General features: G+C 33.4%; 2 protein-coding genes across 2 annotated transcripts; one reads left to right on the top strand and one right to left on the bottom strand.

Annotated features, from left to right (window-relative positions):
• Positions 1-30: 30 nt before the first annotated feature.
• Positions 31-10,958, top strand: LOC126818597 (protein KRI1 homolog). The gene is made up of 16 exons (XM_050546083.1): positions 31-149; positions 683-771; positions 1,170-1,266; positions 1,747-1,858; positions 2,332-2,491; positions 3,066-3,149; positions 3,894-4,000; positions 4,517-4,616; positions 4,806-4,901; positions 5,626-5,890; positions 6,395-6,486; positions 7,306-7,411; positions 8,676-8,806; positions 9,376-9,440; positions 9,925-10,014; positions 10,626-10,958. Exons 1-16 carry the CDS (start codon positions 86-88, stop codon positions 10,906-10,908), a joined length of 1,941 nt encoding a protein of 646 aa, XP_050402040.1. The 5' UTR covers positions 31-85; the 3' UTR covers positions 10,909-10,958.
• Positions 10,959-13,564: 2,606 nt separating this feature from the next.
• Positions 13,565-22,385, bottom strand: LOC126818618 (S-phase kinase-associated protein 2). The gene is made up of 11 exons (XM_050546133.2): positions 22,233-22,385; positions 20,305-20,503; positions 19,325-19,460; positions 18,606-18,714; positions 17,875-17,989; positions 17,537-17,586; positions 17,066-17,200; positions 16,655-16,753; positions 15,840-15,967; positions 14,926-15,088; positions 13,565-13,993 (listed from the first exon to the last, which is right to left on the bottom strand). The coding sequence occupies exons 1-11, from the start codon at positions 22,310-22,312 to the stop codon at positions 13,798-13,800; spliced, it is 1,410 nt and encodes a 469-aa protein (XP_050402090.2). The 5' UTR covers positions 22,313-22,385; the 3' UTR covers positions 13,565-13,797.
• Between the last annotated feature and the right edge of the window lie 207 nt (positions 22,386-22,592).

The raw sequence follows: 22,592 nt of genomic DNA, 5'->3' as shown, positions 1-22,592 counted from the left end.
CGTTTCGATTTATTTTACATTAGAATTTTACCTAATTCTAAAATGGTTATTTCTTTAGACAGATCATAAACATTTTTAACTGATCATGGCAAAGAAAGATTCTAAAAAACGTTTGAGGAAAGAAGAAAATAAAAAGGAAGTTAAAGAATGTGAGGAAATGATACTTGTGTTCTCATATCTTCATTTAGCTGAAGAAATCAATAGGACAATTCATATTTATTCAGAGTGTAGTGTATTAGTACGGCAGTACTAGTGTAGCCTACCTTATAATCATGTCTTGTGATCTAGAAAATAAATGAGATATCTAATTTAATAATATTTCATGTTCTAGATAATAATGTTATGGGTTAGGTCTTTTTGAAAAATGTTACATTTAAAAAAGATTAACAATATTTATTGTACGATATTTTAATAAAATGGTACCGTATGGTACTATAATTAGTATAATTATATCCTTTACTGTACAGTATGTGCCTCTGAGTTAGTATATTCTATTGCCGTTATGATGATTTAATTTAAAAATGGAGAAGAGAGGCTGAATGTTGATTAACAATTAACATTGCTATGATAATAAACAATATTTGATAATGTCGCTCAGAATAAAGAAATTTATTTAAATTTTCGATATATTTTTCTTTATCTTAATCTAACATAATGTATCTTTAACTGACATGTTTTTTAGTGATTGATAAATTTGAAGACGATGTAGATTTTGACCTAGATTCAAATACAGATTCAAGTACATCCGAATCAGAAGATGAAGATGCAGAGGTGATGATAAATTTTGTTTTAATCAGGAGTTCAAATTAGTGTAACATATTGTGACTGCAGTCTCGACAAGATTTATATTGTGATTCAGATGTTGTGATACGATTTGTATCTGATTCATAGCCATGTCAAAATATTGACTGTAAGCAGACGAATTTGTTCTACTTTCAATTTGTCACGTGTCAGATTGAAGAGCCTTGTCATGTAATTGACGAGATTTGTTGTATTACAACAATAGTTTAGAATAGTTTCATATATTCTACAAAAACTTTGGTTGTGTCACATATCATAAAACTAGTTTATATATGAGCCAGTACAGCAGATAAATGTGATTGAATCAGTGAAGCAAAAATAAAATTCACTTGGGTAGTAGAATGAGTAAATTATCTAGTTTATTGCAGGCATTAACAACAAAAGTTGACAGAGATTGGTACAGAACCTTGGCAGCTCTAAAAACAAATGATCCTAAAATTCATGATAAAAATGCTAAATTTTATGGTATGTATCTTAACACACTTATGTGAGTGATTCAAAGGTGAACTTGTAGATTTCAGTTTGGTTTAAATATGCAAATTGGATGCCAAAATGGTTAACTGCCTTGCATGAAAGTTGCAACTTAAAATATTGAGCCATTAAGAAATGATTACCAAAATTAAAACCTCAAAATTCTATATAAGTTCAACAAAAAATTAGTGAGAACATGCCAGGGAAAGCACAAGAATAGTAATTTTGATTTCAAATTCTTCTGCTATTAATGTTATTGAAGACATACAAAGTCATTATCCCTTTTAGAGGGAGTAGGAGGGACGTTACACCCTATTTCTCTCCCTCCCTTTTACCTGCCACAGATATGTAAATAAGAACACTGGTAACTAACTATCATTACACATAAGAAAAAACTGACTGACTGCGTTTCTTTTAAAAATTATCACATAGCTGCATTTAAAGTCTTTCACACATCATATCCTCTTTATTTAGATACATCATCGGACAGCGCTTCAGATGAAGAACCTACACCAAAGAAATCAAAGAAAAATAAACCTTTTCTACTGAGAGATTATCAGAAAGATGTCTTAATTAAGAAGAAAGGGTAACATAGATTCTCCTCCAATTAAATGTTTTGATGAAATAATAAACTACATAAGTTCTCAAGTATTAAGAATAAACATACTGTATGTGATCGTAAAGTGTAAAATAATCATGATAACACTGATGACAGATCATCGTTTGTGGACATACCAGTTTGTTACCTGAAAGATGGATTGATTTTTTTTTTAAACAATATTTATTCATAGAAAGTGGATTGGAGAAGCCTATAGAACCCCTCTCCAAGACTGATTGATGTTACAGTACCGTTCCTTAAAGACTAAATTAAACACATCAGACCTTATATTTTGGCCCTAATCATGAAAGCATAATCTAAAATATTTTAAGAATACTAATTGTCCATTAAAGGACCTATAAGCATTTAGCTTTTGGCCAATTAAAAGGTTGCATTCTTAGAATATTTTAGTTTAAGCATTCTATGTTGTGGATATCAATGATTACTGGCATATATTTCAGAATTATTGATGAGGAAGATGAAATGGCATCAACATCATTTGTTAATTCTGAAGAACAGAATGAAGTTAGAAACAGTTTAAAAGCAGCTCTAATTGATTCAGAAGAAGAATCGGGTGATGATGATTTTCTAAAGAAACGTGAAAAAACAGAAGTAGAGGAGGTCAGTTTTCTAATTTTTTCTTTTGATTTAGTCCCACATTCTTTTCTGTCCATTACATAAATTCATATTATTGTAATTAACTTTCTATTCAGTTAATTGCCTGGTTAGTAACTTATTCTTATAGAAACTAGTACATGAACATCAACTATTAAACAAACCTTCATTGTCCTACGCTGAACAAAAGTAAGGGAGGAAATAGGGATATTAAAATGGGATCCGTTCTCTGCCCACCCTTCAGTTCCGGTTTGATTTTTTTTTCTGTTGGATATCTTATAAACTGTTCAAGACATCTTCATGTAACTTTGTACATGCATTAACATATTATAGTAATTGTGCCTTTTGCTAATTAGAGATTTCTTTGACTTAATCATTGTTGTGTCTCTATGTGTTTCTCTATGGAAATAAATTTAAATTAGCTTCTGGTATACAAGAGTGTGAAATTAAATGTTTCAGATGATATATTGGTTGAGTCCATCTGAATTAAAGTTAACAGGATTCTAATGAAAAATGTGTATTGTAAGGTTATTTGAATATTATACGAATGAGTTTATTATTAACTATTTAAATATTATAGGAAGAGGAAGAAGAAGAATATGTAAATTGGTTGAAAGGTGATAAAATGTCTCTACAAGAAGATAAACAAGTCAAGAAAGATTTGGTAAGATATGGCCAATTGAATATTTAAATTTAAATATTAGAACAGTAACAAGCATTATCATATCACAATCTGATTAAAATACAGATTTATATTTCGTTTCGTTTTTTTTATACTTTCGATGGCCTACACTACACGAAGAAGGTCTTGTCAGGGGTCGTATGAGTGGCTTTGAAACCCTATGACGTTAGACATTGATTAATCAATCAGCGTTGGCATTTCTAGTGGTTTACCCTCAGTTCTGTGCATGGCACGCCAAGAAGTCGCTGTAACAGACTGTTTCATTGGCTTATCCCTTACTTCAACTAAAACGCTGGTAATATAACAACTTTTCCACAGATTCTCGTGTAGTTAAGACAAGTAAAACGAAATTTTGAACTATAAAAAAAACGAAATGAAATAGGATTTGTGTTTTAATCAGATTGATCATATCAGGGAGCCGTGGTGGCTCAGTGAATAAGATGCTGGCTTACTAATCTTGCGGTTCTGGGTATGATCGCAATGTTGTCAGAGAAATTCCCTTGGGATTATCTGACATGATTTCCCCTTGTGCTTGAAGCAGGACGGGGGGCCTGGTTTAGTCGTTCGGATGATACTTAAAAACTTAGAAACCTTGACAGATGGACAAAATTTACCTCATAGAACACTGTGTCTGTCTTCATTATCCTGAATGGAGCAGAAAAGTAAGACTTTAAAACCTCATTTCATTATTATTTCATAAACCAATATAGTCACTTGTTTTTACAGAAACCTCTGAAAAAATTATGGAATAAACCAGACTTAGATAAAAATGAAAAGTTTTTAGCAGATTTCTTTTTAAATAAAAGATATATAAGTAAAAAGGCAGAGACTAGGTAAGATAGTCACATATAGACTTTGTTGATATTATTTTATTAATTTTATAGTCTTAAATGATGGTCACAGTATACAATGTCAAAAACTTTGTCTCTAAGGCACTAGAGTTCAAATAAATATTCAAATAATTAGTTTTTCAGAGCCATTCAAACAGATATTTTAGTATTTGTTATTCAATGTCAATAAAAACTGTTTTCTTCTTCGCTGTCAAATATTTACTACTATAAACCATATGACATTTCACGACCTACACACTGAGTTCCTGGACCAAGTCACCAGGACAAGTGAAGGTCACAGCCCGCTCGTATTGAGGACTCTATAGTTTTGCTTTCTTTGTGTATCTCCTATATTCTACGTCATGATACCAACTGTTGTTGTATGGATGTCCAACATTTGGACGTAAACGAATAAAGATTCATTGCCTGAGAATCGACCACTTGCTAGAAACAGAAATTTCCTTGGTAATTAGTTAAAGGATAAAATTTTCTTATCTCATTTCCTTTTTTTTTAAATAGATTACCAACTTATGAAGAAATTATAAATGAAGAAAAACAAGATATCAGTAAATTTATGGGTAAAACTAAACACAGATATGAAGAACCGGGTGGAAAATCAGTAAGTAATGGAATCTTTTAACTTATTTATGTTCATTGACATGTTTAGTCAATAATAATTGCAATAATTGTTGCAATAATTATTGCAATATCTATTACATATCTATTACATATCTAAAAGTATTGAATGGTGACTAATTATACTGAAAGTTAAACAGTTTTATTATGAACATGATATATTTTTTATTAGATCCCCACATTTCCCAGAAAAGTTGAAGACAGTGTACGTCGGAAGGACACAAGAAGAGCTGATAAAAACCGTGATGTCAGAGAAAGAAAATTAAAGGTATTGTGCATGTCTGTTCTGTCAACCTACTATCTGTTGTAACTGGTGAAATTGTAACTCTTTTTATCTTGCAATGAACAAAGTTAGGGAGTGATATTGAATGTGCTCCATCTGCCAGAGCATATTTCATAAACCCTTCAAAATATCTTTATGAAACTTTATACTTTGTGTTTTCTTTTAAAGTTACAAATTTCTAGCAAACATCGTGTCCTTTAGTTTTGTCAGATTTGAAGATAAGGGGAGGGATATTGAAATGGACTCTGTCCTTCCATCCTTGTTTTCTTTCCAGAGCATTTCGCAAGAGCCCCTAAAGATTTATTTACAGAGCTTTGTACACACATCAACCTATTATAGTAGCTGTGCCTTTTTCTAATTTTAAATTTTTCACACACTAACACTATTTATGGAATAACAATTACTTGTTTATTAACATGCAACGTTTCGATGATGATACTCTCGTCTTTATCATCATTTGCTTGATAAAGACAAGAGTATCATCGTCGAAATGTTGCATGTTAATAAACCAGTAATTGTTATTCCATAAATAGTTTTAGTGTGTTACTGTTCATTTACTAAATGCCACTTAAAGAAATAAATTTTTCAGTTAAATAATTTTTGTGTTTCCATGGAAACAAATTAGTCAAGGATGTAGGATGTTGATGTCCAAGTCATCTTCTTAGCTTTCTTGTGTATCACAGCTTTAAAAGGATTTTCTTTTCTGTAGCAAAAGGAAGAAAAAAGAAAAGAAATCAACAAATTAAAAGCAACCAAAAGGAAAGAAATTTTAGCAAAAATAAAAAAGATTAAACAAATAACGGGGAATGAAAATATTGGTTTTACGGAACAAGATTTAGAAGAAGATTTCGATCCTGAAAAACATGACAAGATGATGGAAGAGAAATTTAACACAGATTATTATGATGAGCGAGAAGAGGAGATGGAGAAACCGACTTTTGAGGATGATGAAGATGAGGATATTGCTGGAATGGGTAAGTGCAAAAAGATTTATTGAGAATTATTGTCTTGTCATCAGATAATTTTTATCTGAGAAGCACAACCTTTGGCTTGTTTTCTTTCTGAATTTTTTTTTCAATATTTGTACAATTCAAAATTATGTACATATATTTATTTGGATTCTAATGTTTGATTAATGATAGATAATAATATACAAAAAAACAATTTGTCAGTTAGAATTGGCTTGGCTAGCTGTCGAACTTTATGATTTTATATCTATCACATCATGTGCACTAAAGCAGTGTATCTTAAACTAAGCTCTGTGATATCAACGAGGTACTCTTTTTGGGCTTATGCGAAAAAAGATAGTCAAGTTAAATTCAATGTTTGTAAAGATGGACCAAGTTAAGTTTCATCAAAGAGTTATGTGAAAAGTGGTCAGAAACACCCTATGTCCTGAAGCCTTTAAAATAGGAAATCTATTTGACTGGAGTACATGCAATACAGGCCTAAACTAAATTACGGTATTTTATTTTCAGAAGAAGATTGGAATGGAGCAGGCCCAAGTCAAGAAGAATATAATGGAGCAGGCACAAGTGAAGATGTCAATTTTGACGATTCTAATTTTAATGTAAGAAGATATATTATAACACTGTAAAAGATTAAATTATCAATTAAATATAGTGATATTCAGAGAGGCTGCAGTGTAATTAAATGCACTGTTTTGATTCGTAGGAATGGCTAATATTGACAAAAATATGATGGTATGAAAAAGCAAGTCAAGGAAAATCGTCTAGTCGTTTGGATGAGACAAAAAAAGTCTACCTATGTACTCGTTGACATACACGTAAAAGATCCCTAAATAGTTGGTATTTAATGAAGAGCAGATGGAAACACTGGTGTCGTGGCACACTACATTTTGCATGCCTGTCTTCATTAGTTAATGAAGGACCTTAAACCCTGAATTTCATCAGGAATTTTTGGCGTGATTCCCCCTTGTCAGTGGTGCAGGATGAAGGGCCGGAGGGCCTGGCAAGAGACAACATATAATCATTTGCCAAGAAAGCTCAGTGCTGTAGGACAGATAGGCCTGGCAAGAGACAATGCGTAGTCATTCAGATGGGATGAAAAACTGTTGTCCTGTGCACACATTGGCATGCACGTAAAAGAACCCTTGACAGTTGGAATTCGATATAAGAGTAGGCCATAGCACTGCTATCTGGGGAAGATTTTACTCATGGCATGCACGTAAAAGAACCCTTGACGGTTGGAATTTGATATAAGAGTAGGCCATAGCGCTGCTATCTGGGGAAGATTTTACTCATGGCATATGCCTGCCTTCATTAGTCAAGTCGGAGCAGAACACTAGGACATTAAACCCCATTTCATTCCATTTCTGTAATGTTTATAAGAAAATTATAGATAAATAAACAATATGTTCTGATTATAGATGGATGCTGATTATGATCCTAGTCAAGATTTACGTGTCGGAAAAAAGAAGAAAAAATCTAAATTTACAGAAGCTGTTAAAAGAAAGAAACCGCTGTTTGATCCAGGTTAGTTAAAAATAAACTTATCATGGTACTCTAGATTTCATGTGATTTGATTATATTTTCAAGCTAACAGGGGCTTAACTCACAAAAACATGAACTGTACTGCAATTTCATTAGCTGAGTGTTAAGATCCTAGTAAAAAGTTTACCTATTAGGTAATTGGAAGGGGAGATTCTAATTGTGGCCACTTTATATAAATGAGTATTTTGTGGAATACTAATCCTAACTCTAACCCTTTTTATAGGGCTAAAAGGTAAATTGGATCAGTCTTTTAAAAGGGTTAGGGAGAGGGTTAGTATTCCCCAAAATACTCATTTATATAAAGCGGCCATAGTGGACTCTGGAAATTCCCAAACCACCCAAACTGGCCTACAATTAGCTCCTCTGAATTGAAAGGCTGCTTTCTTAAAATATTTTAGTTGAAGATTTTGTGAGTATGACCCCAAGAAAACTATAATATTTGTTGCTATGAAAAAATATATCCATGGTTGTAAGCTTCGGGGTTAAAGTGACAAAGAAGCATTATATCTTTTCATTTCTGTTTACATGATTTATATCCAATAAAATTCGTCAGAGAAGCATATTTTACCAAGTATTAACAAATCTTCCAATATACAGGATATGTGATTGTACGATATTTAACATGTGAATAGATGATCGCAGGTTACAATATTAAAATGTCTGAGGTCCGAACGCTGGTTCTAAGTGTTTGATTTATCACACGCTTATTAGACAATTTGAGGTTAAATTTATTCTTCAGGTCATTTAAAATATTAGATAAAAGTATGTATGATGGCTGGAAGATATCAGATATATCCTATTTACCTAACATGTATATTTAAACATACATTATGTAAGAGCTAAATCTGTCTATTGCAGGTCTTTCTTTTGGTCTGAAATGTTATCTAAATTATTAATTAGACATTAATTAACTTATTCAGACCATAATCAATTCTGGATGGCATCGCTAGCCTGCGATATTTACTGTATTAGAACCCGGTCTGCTGCTACTGTTCGAGGCTAGGCTCAAAATTCAATCGCTAAATACTTGGTTCAGGGTGGATCAATTTGACTGAAATTTTCAGCAAATTCCCTTTACATTATCTAGTTTTTAACTATTATAGTGAGAACTACCAGCTCTTTATCTAATCTCCCATAATGTATCTTTAATTTGATGAACTAGTATAAGATAATATTGTCCCCAAAATAATGTATATTTGATTGACTGAGAAGAAATATTCATATTGTTCTATATTTTTGCTTGCAGATGAAAAATCTTTTCCCGAATATTTTGATGAATATTATAAATTAGATTTTGAGGATGTGATAGGAGATATGCCATGTAGATATAAATATAGAAAAACAGAAGCTAATGATTTTGGTTTAACAATTGAAGAGGTAACTTTAAATTTTGATCGGAAACACTTTAATTTTGACTGGGTTAATTTAATTAGATATATACAGAACAGGGGTATATTTGCGAGTTTTGATTGACTGGCAGTGACATTCTCAGTAAATTTACATGCAATAAGAATAGATTTTGAACAAATTTAACCTAAAAACTAATAAATACAGATAAATATGACAAATATTGACTGACTGGTATAGATGGATAATATAAAAACAAGATGGCCATATCAACAACATTCCACAGTCGAATTTGTTTTCAGGAAACACAAAAATTATTAAACTGAGAAAAGGGTGATGTGTGTACAAAGTTTCATAAAGAAGTCTTGCGTGATTCCGGAGAAACATTATGTCTGGAAACAAAATCCCGGGAAAGACAACAGACAGTTTCAATATTCCTCCCTTTAACCTGTTAGGCACTAGATAATGACACTGCATAGCATTGCTCCAGAGTTAATGACATTAACAAAATCACAAAATATAGATTATATAAATTAAGGCCCAATATTTTATTATTGTTGGTTTGTTTTAATTTGGGGTGAATGTATAATTTGTTTCAGGTTTTAGCTGCACCAGATAAAGATCTAAATAAATGGGCAACAACACAGAAAGTTGTTTCATACCTGTAAGTAGTGCTATCTTCATCACTGTTCATAAATACCCTAATGCCTTATATCTGAAATATTGCACAGTAACATTATAGGTTCTCTACTGGACAAGGAAAAGCTTATCAGTTTCAAGGGGCAAGGTCACAAGTTCATGTACCTTGTTTGTAAGACTACAACCTAAACAGTATATACCCAACCCAGACTTCCAAAATTTATCCCTCTATTTCGACCTAGTCATAGGAGTATATATCATGATGAGTTTTGTTACTACTTGTTAATGTCCTGTGAATTGAAACGAACTAGTAAAACTGATCTGTTTTTGTTCTGTACTTCTGACACTGAAAATGAACCAGAATAAAGTTCAGTATGTTTTTCTGTCATTTTAACTAGGACACCAACAACTGACATTTTTAAGCCCCAGAATGCCACATTCTCAATATTACTTTCTGAAATAAAAGTAGGATTTTTTTTTCACATTTATCTTATTGCTCCTTTTTTTAGAACCGAAGAAGAAGAAAGAATAGAGAAAATAAAATATAAGAAGAGAGGAAAGTCTATGGTGAAAAAGTTAAATTTAATGCCAGGATTAAGGTAAATAATATATTTGATTGAAGAAAATAGATTCCAAAAGAGGGGTGGTCTTTAGGGAGAGGAGTGTAAATATGCAGGTGCACATCCTTCGCTGACAGAATGCAAACTGTGAGTGGATCTAGTACTGGCCTTTTTCTCAAAGAGCATTGACTCTCTATGAGCAGAGAGTGGACATGTGTCACTTGGGTCACTTCATCAAAATTGAGTTCTATACAGGCTTTAAAATGCACTTTGATGTAAAATAGACCACTAATTTCGATTGTTTTAAGGGGAATCTTGATCATGTATGCTTCAACATCCCTTATTAAAATCAATTTTTGAGGTATTTAGGGTTCGAATAATTAAAAATGATTTAGAATTCTTAAAGAAAACATTTCAAACTATTGTTTGGTGATGATAACTGAAAATCAATAATTTAACCACCGACTGCTGTATATAATAACATATTGTGCAAAATGAATGAATGCAACTTCCGATTGATTTTGCTGGCACCGGTCACATATTTCATTTGTTTGTTGGCATTTACATGAAGTATCTGCCCACCTCACTCCTCGTAGTTATTAGTTAATTGCAACCACTATTTCCTGACATTCGTCTTTCTATATTTACAGGGAAGGTATTGATCCCAAGGTCGTTGCCGAAGTCGATGAAAAATCCAAACAAAAGATTCAAGAGAAGATTAAAAAGAAACAAACTCGGTTCACATCCTCATCAAAAAATAAAAATAAGAAATTTAGAAATAAAGGCCGAGCAGATAGAAATAACGAAGGTGGAGAGAGACAGATGTCGGAGGTTCAGAAATCTGCGAATGCATCAGATAGTCGTGTTAAAGCTTATGGTTATGATCCACGTAAATTGAACTATTTACACACAGATAATTATAACAAGAGGTGATAGTGGTACCATGTATATTCAGTTGTAAATAAATTAAAATATACAAAGTCTTTAAATGTTTAGTTGAAAATTTTGGACTGTTCGGTTTATTCTTCATCAGATGTTATGGGGACCTCACGGGTCCGAAGTGATCCACAGTGACTCTGTGAGTATACTCTGAGTCACTAACCAGGTGGCCCAGGTTCAATCCACTTGGTTAGAATATTTGTAATGATTTTGCATTCTGGTTTCCCCATCTCAGTGCTGCAGGATGGAGGGTCTGTAAAGGAAAGGCAACTTGTCGCTCGGAAGGGATGAAAAGCCAAAGCCCTATGTGTACGAAAGGTTTCAATAGAGGTATACGCAGAAATTTTGAAATGAAATGGAATGGGGTTTAATGTCCGACTGCCCTAATAAAGAGGGGCATACACCATACAGTGTGCCATGAGGGAAATTTTGCCCAGGCAGTGGCACTATGTCCTGCTCTTACATCGAATTCCAACTGCCAAAGGATCTTTTTCATGTATGCCAATGTATACACAGGACTTTGTTTTTCCGTACCATCCGAATGACTAGACAGCTGTCATTGTCAGGCCCTCCATCCTTCACCACCGACAAGGGGAAACCACGTCGGAAAATCCTGATAAACTTTCTCAGCCAATGCAAGAAATTTGAATGATAAGGCATGCATAATTGCAATTCTGTCAATTCCGTATGTCCCATGCTGTCAATAGAGCGTCCCATGCTGTCAATAGAGCACCCCATTTTTGACCCAAATCAAAGAAAGGGGCATCATTTTAAAAAATATTGTTCACCCCATTGTGAACAAGTCAGTAACAGTTTGTAAAGATTTGACATTTTGGAGATGCTTTCAAGTTAGTATGAAACCATCTTACACAAATCTTTTTATGAAAAACAAGCAAAAATGTATTGGAATTGTGTGGTTTAATTGATTATTGACATCAAAGTATACAAGTTATTCAATCATACCATAATTGTATTCTGATAAATCGTAATACACAAGTTTTTTAGGTTCACATACATTTTATAATTATTCAGCAAGTTTATGAACTTTTCTGGTACACTATATTTGATGAGCTCAGGGTCCTTATTCACGAAAACTTAAACTAAGATACAATCGAAATTTTAAGAAATACTGCAATTCGATTGGCTGACCAGTAAAATCAATTTGCATATATCCAATTTGCATATTGGTCAGCCAATCGAATTGCATTATTTCTTAAAATTTCGATTGTATCTTAGTTTAAGTTTTCGTGAATAAGGGCCCAGGTTGATAGTACATATGACGATTACACAGCATGCTTATGAATATTTCTAGAAATGGTACACAATTTCTGACGACGTGAGGGCGGACCCCAAAATTCAAATTACAATCTATGAGTATACAACAAGCTTATAAATTTTTCTGGATATGGTACATTATTTTTGACAACCTAAGAGTAACGTTATATTTGTCAAGCACAGGGTTTGGTACATCTCAAATTCACATTACAGTCCATGAATATAGTAAGCTTATGAATACAGCTTATTTTACACTACATATCTTAATATACAGGATTAAATTATTGGTCGAAGAGCAAGAACAAAAAATTCCAACTTTTTTTTTAAACAAAACATTTTGATTTATAAAACATTGATGTCTTATTCATTTCTGCTATTTTAAAACATTTAATCTACAACTAAAAAAAATTCTAACAACTAAAAGTAAATCTACCTAAAGAAACGCTGTCTTTATCTAAGAAAACAGAAAATAATTTGCTAAACTTTGGAGTGAATATTGTCTCAATATAATCCAAGAAGTAATATTACTATTATAATACAATTATTTCTTTAATTTCAATCATATGTTTATTAAATTAAATTTATTACTTTGAATATAATTTATTAATCAGTATAAATCAACTAGATGAAACATCAGTTACAAAGCTTACTGTAACCTAAAGAGAGACAAAGGGAGATTTTAACGTCCAATCGACACAAACTAGGTCATTTTAGGCTAACATGATAGGGGTTTTTAGCAAGAGGGGGAACCAGAGGACCCAGGGAAACACATGAGGTTGGGTAGGCTAACCTACTCCTTGGGACTGAACCACCCTACTTTACTAAATCACTCAATGACAGATTTTATGATCTAAAAGTGCATGCATTAGACCACAAGACCCCCATGCATAACTTAAATAAATTTATTAATACGACCTAAAGAACTATTATAATAAGAGAATATTAAAGAAATTATTTCCCCATGCATATTAACTTTTATGAAAATATAAATATATAGTAAATTTAATGATCAAATATTTAGATGAATAAACATATTAACATATTATATCCTAATTATGATGGACAATGATCAATTCCATTAAGTCTCAAAACATTCTTTCGAGATAGGGTTCTTCCTCAAAACAAAAAATTCCCTGAGAATTTGAAAATATTTCACAAGGAAATGTTGTATGTAGAGTTTGACAGCCCGATGGATGGTCGTGGCATAAATGTGTAATTTCAGGTTATAACTTGTTTGTGGAATATTTCAAGGAGTATTAATAAGTAGAAAGGTTAAAAATGTGTTAGTATTTGAAAAACAATTTATTTGAGAGAGGAGTCGGAAAATGATAATCATTTAACAGAATTATAAAATCTAAAGAAGACATGTTTTGAGTTTCTTCAGATAAACATTTTACAAACACTGAGTTATGAAGGATGACAATGTAAAATAAATTAGTCAATGTGAACATTTTTTGTGACATAATATCATTTTACAAAGTTAGATTTATGATAGATGATTTAATGTACAATAACTTCAATAAAATTGCAAAGATTCAAAATCAATTCCAACTTGTATTCAGAAACATTACTCAAGACAGAATTTCCTCTGTATAACAAATCTTGTCCTCAGACGATATTTTCTCTCACTCTAATACCCCAGATACTCGTTCTACGAACACCTGTAGTTGGTCGAGCTACACTAGAAAAGGGGAATTTGTTAATTTCTATACGTGGCATGGTGTCTTGTAAATGTGTCAGATATACTTCACGTAACATTCCGTAAACTTCTAGAGCTACCAATGATTTGATTCTTGTTAAAACTCTGAAAGTAAAAAATAAAATCTGTTGTGATAAAGTAAGACGTTTACATCTCTGTGACAAAAATTAAGAGAGAAAAGGAGTTTAATGACCACTTGACACAAATTAGGTCATTTCGGTACTAACATATGGTTCAATTATATTTCAATAATTCGCTTGCACGTAGGGGTCTTTAACTATGGGAGGAAACGAAAAGACCCAGAGAAAACCCACGAGGTTGGACAGGTGACTCTACTCCTAGTCAAGTACAAGTGGGGAAGCTAAACCATGCAACTTGACTCAATAACAGACCATATGATTATGATCTATCATACAGGCATTAAACCAATCGACCACCCAACCCCCATAATGTTGAAACAATCACATAAATCAATAGGGTGTCACAGTGGCTAAGTGGGTTAGATGCTGGCTCGCTAGCCTGGAGGTCGGCCAAGAAAGTTCATTCAGATTTTCCGGCATGTTTCCCCCTTGTCAATGATGCAGGACGGAAGGCCTGACAAGGACAGCTGTCTAGTCGTTCGGATGGGATGAAAAACCAAGATCCCGTGTACACATTGGTGTGCACATAAAAGATCCCTTGACAGTTCAAATTCAATATAAGAGTAGGCCTCTCTCCAGGCAAATTTTCCCTCATAGCACACTGTATTGCGTATGCCTGTCTTCATTAACCCGGTTCGGAGCAGAACAGTAGGATGTTAAACCCCATTTCATTTCATTAATTAACAAGAACTATTGTAGGGGTAACTGATTATACTACCTGAATATCCATTTTTCAAATGATATTCAAATATTCAATTGAGTTTGTGGTTCTTTTTCAGACATCAGAAACTTTAAATCAATAAATTTCCCTTCATCTTTATTCCTTCATATAGAACTTGCCGAATCACTAATATGTTATAGTTCTGTAATAAGTTAATAAGAGAAATAACAACTTACGGAATAGTTGTTGGAATAATCTGGTAGCATCTGCTTAATGCTAAATGTTCTAATTCCTTCATATTTTCTGCTATAATATGAATAGACTGACAAGATAACACAGTAGAATCACTTAAATCTAATTCTTTTAATTTACTACAGTTTCTTGTTAAAGCTACAACCTCTGAAAATACAAGAAAAAAAGCAAATGTTAATCTTCATTTAATATGGTACGATGTACAATGCAAGGAATTTTCAACTACACTTCTATAAATTCCCTGTAGCCACGGTGGCTAAGTAGGTATGATGCTGGCTTGCTAGCCTGGAGGTTGCATGTTCGATCCCTGCATTGGCCAAAAAAGTTCATCAGGATTTTCCGATGTGGTTTCCCCTTGTCAGTGGTGCAGGATAGAGAGCTTGACAAGGACAGCTGACTAGTCGTTCGGATGGGACAGAAAACTGAGGTCCCATGTATACATTGGAATGCACATAAAAGATCTCTTGGCAGTTGGGATTCAATATAAGAGTAGGCCATAATGCAGCTGCCCGGGCAAAATTTCCCTCATAGCACACTGCATGGCGTATGCCCGTCTACTTTAGCCCAGTCGGAGCAGAAAAGAAGGACGTTAAACCCCATTTCATTTCATTTCTATAAATTCCAATTACCAAAGGTTAATGTGTTTTGGATATGTAGATTACTTCAACCAAACAAATATTTCTGAAAATGGATAATGTCAGAGGTCATATAGTTGAACTTTGAATTATGTGGTCTATTTATATTTAACTTTAATCAATTCGTGAATCCCCTAATTTCGACCATTTTATCTGCCAATTCTCCCACATTAAACAGAACACTGTTAAAAAGCTCTTCCAGATCCTAATGTGAAAAATGAAAAAAAAAAACAAAAAAAAAGCCATGGCTTACATAAACATACCATCATCAGTAATATTTTCTCTACAACCACTCCAATTTAATTTACATAAAGATGTAGGAAACGAATCAGATAAATAAACAATAGATGCTCTATCTAACCAGGTCCAACCAATATTTAACGATTCTAACCTGTAATACACAACAACATTTCAAATATATTTTAATTTGGGGGTCTTAATACAGAAAACGTAATTCTCTTAAAACGGTTTGTCTAACATAAAATCAAGGCTTTAAGAGAGAGAGAAATGGGGTTTAACATCCACTTGACACAAACTAGGTTATTTCGGGACTAACAAATGGTTCTATTTTATTTCTGTAATTAGCTTGCGCGTAGGAGTTTTTAGCACTGGGAGGAAACCGAAGGACCCGGAAAAAACCCACGAGGTTGGACATGCCCTACCTAGCCTTGTCACGTACAAGCAGGAAATCAAAACAACGCCAGTTGACTCAATGACAGACCTTCTAATCCAACGTGCACTGGTTAACCATTTGGCTACCCAACCCCTCCCCTCAAGGCTTTAAGAATGGAAAACAAACAATATATGGATACTCGACAGAATGGAATGAAATCATAATAGATGTCAATTGAGTAAACAGAATATTATCTCAACCAATGACAATACCTGAAGCAGAATTTGTTTCTCACCATCTGTTTACCAGACTGGCAGAACTGTGACAGTACTCAATTCTGTGTCATTCATATGTAATTCCATCAATACGGAACTTTCCTGCTTCACAATTGAGCACACCAAATAAGCAGAGAAAATGTTTCTTATTATTGTGCAAATTTATCCAAAATGTGATTGGTGAACTTACCGTTTACAATTTGTCATAATAGGTTCAAGAGCATCACAATTTAATCCTTGACACATACTTAAATTAAGACATTCCAATTCTCTGTTCTGACCCATATAACTGAAAACAGACAAAAAGACATTAATATGTGAGAAATTTTAAATGCCTGCAATATATAATTGTGGATATAATACCTTATTGAATTTTGTACGTATTTAAAAAATGACAGTCAACTTTTAGTATCAAGTTTAGTGACATAACCATAATTATAAAGATAACTGAATTTTCAAGTCATTAGGAATCCACAGTGGCTCAGTGCTTAAGACCAGTGTTTTGTCCCATCCGAGTGACTAGACAATTCCTTGCCAGGCTCTCTACCCTGAACCACTGATTTCCTTCTGGATAATTACATTACATTCATTTCATACTTACCTACAAATTTTTTCATTCAGCTGACAATTTTCTAAACTGATTTTTCTAAGGTTATGACAGATAGAAAATAACTGTTCCAATATATCTGTTGAAACAGTTGCCATACTCAGGTCTAAATACTGTAGAGATGACATACTGAAATAAACAAAAACAGTTTCCAATCATATATCTAGTCAAGTCGCAATGACTGATTTTAGTAACTATACATTATCCACAATTGTTAACTGAATAATCACCATAACTTAATGCATCTCAACACAAAATTATGCTATAGAGTTCTGGTTACATTGATTGGTTAAGATGGTTTTACATTTAATTGGCGTATATGTTGTTGCCCGAAATCTGTGTGTACACTCTATTGACTCCCGCCCAGGGATAAAAAAAAAATGCTCAATCGAGCATCTGCTTATACTCTTGTGGGCATTATTATGAAAACAGTATTTTTTCAGTGTTTTTTTTTTTAAACTTTACCTTAAATTTTCTCTATCTTTAGTAGGCTCAAGGTTCATTGGTGCTAAGATCTAAAAGCAAACAGTTTTATCAAATATAAGATACGAAATAGAAACATTCTAAATATTTCATATCAGCTCTGCACAAATCCAGCCAGATAAGATTATTCTGAAACTCAATGGGTATCTTTCTGGCTTATAGGTTGGACTGAAGGGGTAATTTTTACTTTAGCATGGATCACAACATATTCAAATCCAAAAGGGGAAAATTTTGGACCAGTTTGCCTAGAGAGCAGCATTTCCAGTCCCCTAACTCTTCTTCTAATCATACGTACATAATAACAGTTAATTGTCTCTTACCTCTGATTTTGCTAATCTTAAAACCTTGACACCTCTATGAACAACATTTCCCAATGTTCCGGCACCCAGAGTTTTATTAGATAGATCTATTTTCTTCCATAAAGCTTTTTCTCTCCTAAAATATATAAAACATCAATACCCTTATTACAGAACAGTTTTTTCAGATTGTAAAAAATATTGTGCTGAACTAGTATATGCATATGGAATAGCACTTATAATCTATACTCTGTTAAACTGGTTAGCAAGAGAGAAATGGGGTTTAACATCCACTGACACAAACTAGGTCATTTTGGGACTAACATACGGTTCCTTTTTATTTCAATAATTCGCTTGGGCATACAGGTCTTTAGCAGTGGGAGGGAAGCGGAGGACTCAAAGAAAACCTATGAGATTGGACAGGCAATCAAAACCATACAACTTGACTCAATGAAAGACCTTATGATATAACATGCACAGGTTAACCATTCTGCGACCAAACCCCTCTAATAAGTTTGTTGGACATTGGTAGTTATGAGTCTAAGTGCTGAACATTAATACTGACAATTTTTGTATATCTATCACTAAGTACATGTATGTAAAAAAAAAATCAAATATTTTCATTGATGGACAAAGATTAATTACCATTCATTAAAACACACACACCGCACAGTAGCTAAGTCATCCGAGCTGTCTATAAATGATTCTATAATCAAGGGAAACCATGGCCATATAAAAATGGGATATATACTTACACAATACGACTCCATCTTCGACACACACGGGCACATTTAGCTATGGTAAATCGGGGTAATAGTTGAAATATATAGAGAATATTTTCATCCAGGAGTTTATTAATATAATCTGAAAACCAATGATAAATACAAATTGTTATTATATGAAACTGAAATGAAACTAACATCTACCTGTCTAAGCTGAGTGATATGGCCTAGTATATTTCAATTTGGATATATTTTAGATTTAAAGATGGGAGCCACGTTGGCTCGGTGAGTAAGACGTTCGCTTGCTAGCCTGGAGGTTGGGTGTTCAATCTGGCCTAGAAAGTTTATTGGGATTTTCTTGCATGGTTCCCCTTTGTCAGTGGTGCAGGACGGAGGGCTTGGCAAGAGACAACGTATAGTTGTTTGGATGCACATAAAAGAACCCTTGACAGTTGGAATTCGATATAAGAGGAGGCCGCATTGTCGCTATCAGGGAAAATTTCACCCATAGTACACTGTGTGGCATATGGATACTACAATTCACCACACACAAATTAAATGACTTTATATCCAAATGTTTTAAATAAGACATAATGTCTATGCCATCTTCAAGCTTAGTTTCACACAATGACATTACAATTACAGATCTAGAAATTGAATTTTCAACTGGTGCAAATATTTACAAATTTGGGCATGCCTGTGCACTAGTACACACAAACGAAAGGATATGTTTAAAATAATATAAACTTCACCTTCTCCTGTGTATTCATCAAGGTCATCTTTTCCTCGAAATTTTCGATGTATTTTGATTGGTGAGAAGAAATCATCAGAGCTTGTGCTTGTAAAAGACCAGTTATTTCTTTGACTAGGTTTTAGAATTCTTGGTGCCTGAAATTAAATAAGCATGTTTATCCAGCCCAAAAATCTCTAAATTTGGACATGTATTTAGTTCTTACCCAGACCTTGGGATAATAAACCTGAGAAAATAGCTTTACTAGTTCAGGACCAATATTTTGAACTGTATTATGACGGGTAGCACGATTTATCCAAATCCATCATTATTTCAACTTAAAAAAGACAATAAATTTATATTGATATTGGATAACATACTATTCTGTATCCCAAATTGTCATTTTTAATCAATTATCGTAACGTTTTGGTGTCAAAATGCCCCTCAAATGTGATTTCCAGGCAAGTTTGGAAGTTGTAACCAAATCCACCATTATTTTAACTCGTAAACTCGTATCACAATAATTTTATATCAACATTTCATAATTCAGTTCTATATGCTAAATTGTCATTTGTAATTGAAAATCGTAGCATTTTTTTGGGCGAAAATGCCCCTCAAAATGTGATTTCCAAGCAACTTGGAAGTTGTAACCAAGGAACATAACCTGTGTATTGCACAAAATCGATTGCTTGGAAATTGCATTTTGATGGGCATTTTTGAAACAAAAACATCACAATTTTAAATTAATATGCTAATATGGCATAAAGAACAGTATATTATCAAATATATATAAAATAAATTATTATTTTATGAGTTGAAATAATGGTGGATTTGGGTAAATGGTGCTACCACTATATGCCAGACATGTATTGATAATAAAATTTAAGAAAAACACAGAAAAAAGAGGGATTATGCTAGACAAGGCCTGGATTAAGTGGATTTATGCCTGACAGTGGCAATGTCTGTGACGACAGGTGTAAAAATATAAGGAATATATCTTACTGCTGGGACAACAGGTGTTGATCTCTGTGTGGCGGAGGCTGGCGTATTTTCGTTCAAACCATCACAACTGTCTGTATCATCACTGCTATCACTGATCAAGCCAAGGCCCATCTCTGTGTAAATAAGCTTTGTACTTTTGTCATCTTCACACCAAGAAGTTCTCTTCAAGGATTTATCCTTTTCTAATTTCCTTCTTTTACTGAAAAATTCAATTTATTAAAGCTTCTAACATTTTTTCTAAGATCAGATCTATCTAGAAGGTAGAATAGATCTATACTATGTCTACTTTCCTGGGTCTAAACAATTTCTGTATTAAAGTTAAAAGGGTCTGTCAATAGCTATTACATCTATATGATGTCATTTATTTAAAGGGACATAAATATAAAACTGCTGTCATTTATTCAGGTTCCATATCTATCTTCTGACTTGTATGAACTTCCATCAAACTAAATAATGTCAATTATTCTAAAGAGATTTTAGGGCTAGGCCTTAGTTTGTAATAATACGGTACAAATGACAATGAAATGAAATGGAGTTTAACATCCTACTGTTCTTCTCTTAAGGGCAGAATTGTAAACAGGCTGCAAAGCCTAATTTTTCACCCTTTTGAAAATAAAGAACTTATTATTATTATTATTATTACTGGGTTAATGAAGAAGGGCATACGCCATACAGTGTGCTATGAGGGAAATTTTGCTCGGCACTATCTATGGCCTAGCTGCTCTTATATCGAATTCCATCTGCCAAGGGATCTTTTACGTGCATGCCATTTATAATGTATACCCAGGACTATGGCCTGCTCTTATCTTATATCGAATTCCAACTGTCAAGGGATATTTTACGTGCATGCCAATGTATACACGGGACCTAATTTTTTTTGTCCCATTCGAACAACTAGACAGCTGTCCTTGTCAGGTCCTCCATCCTGCACCATGGAAGAGGAAACCACATTGGAAAATCCCGAGAACTTTCTCGGCCAATGCAGGGATAGAACACCCAACCTCCAGCGTCTTACCCACTTAGTCACCATGGCTCCAATAATATATGTTACAAATACTGAAATAGCCTACCATTATTACTACCAACCAATAAAAATTAAATAATTAGCCTATTATTAAGTATTATCTTAAATCTGAATCTACTAAATCAATTTTTCAACTTAAAAAAATACGCTGGCAAGAAATGGTGAAATTCTATTAAGTTCCACAAACGTCTATGTGATGAATGGCTTAAAGTAGCTAAGTCTCTAACTCAATATCATCCAAAACCTTCGACAATGAAAACGCGAATTATTTGTCAACATTGGTGTTGGGGTCTTACTGGGAAAAGATGGGCTGCTGATATCCAATATTTAAGACGCAATAAACATTTTACGATTGGTACACGAATCGTGTACCACAATGCGTTTCAGCGCAATTTGTAACAAGCGACTTGAAGAACGAGGTTAGACATATTCCACAAGTCATGTCAAACGGTGACCCCATATTCTTATCTGGAGAGCATGCGCAATAAATACTATCGGTGTAGACTGGAATAACCAGATGCTAGAGATTGCCATTCGACAGAGACTTTGGCGTATTTTGCTGAACATAACTGCTTTGAAATTGGAGTAAAAACGGAAACGATTGAATGTAAATCAGTTTATTTACATTCATATTATATTATATACGTTGCGACCCATTTGTGTCAATTTGTAGGTGCCAAATATTAGCGATTTAGCTCCTTTAATGTAAGGGTTAAATTTCACACTGTAGCCTACACTTAGGAAATGGGTTGGACCGTACTTGGCAGGTATACACAGTCACAGTACACTTCATTCATTTGTCGGTGGAAGAAGAGCCACACACGAGATATATAAATAATAACACAAATAAAATGGGCTTATGATGAAGAAGGACATGTCTGACAAGTTTATAACTATTTCATACCAAGGCTTTTCCTCCATATTTTCTTTTAGGTCCGTCTTATCAATTACACGGGAATTTTTTGCGGATTTTTGCTTGCCCATCTTTGATCTTTTTAACTTTAATTTTAGCGCCAAGTCTTTGGTATCCAGTTCGGGAAACAAAACAAGGTCAGACATGCGCTGTAAAAACAGGAAACATAATTTTTCAATCTCCGTGTAGCAAGGCTTAAAATGGGGGACGAATGAGAACACTACCAATAAATTTTACAAAAACAAACGTGTCATTGTATTCTGTGGCAAAAATATTGATATTTTATGCTATAATACGAATTAATTTTCGTTATCCCGTACACAAGACTTAAAATAGATATAAGCAAATAAA

Source organism: Patella vulgata, chromosome 4 (genome assembly GCF_932274485.2).
Source record: "Patella vulgata chromosome 4, xgPatVulg1.2, whole genome shotgun sequence".
Taxonomy (NCBI): domain Eukaryota; kingdom Metazoa; phylum Mollusca; class Gastropoda; family Patellidae; genus Patella; species Patella vulgata.
This window is presented reverse-complemented; position numbering and strand designations above follow the sequence as displayed.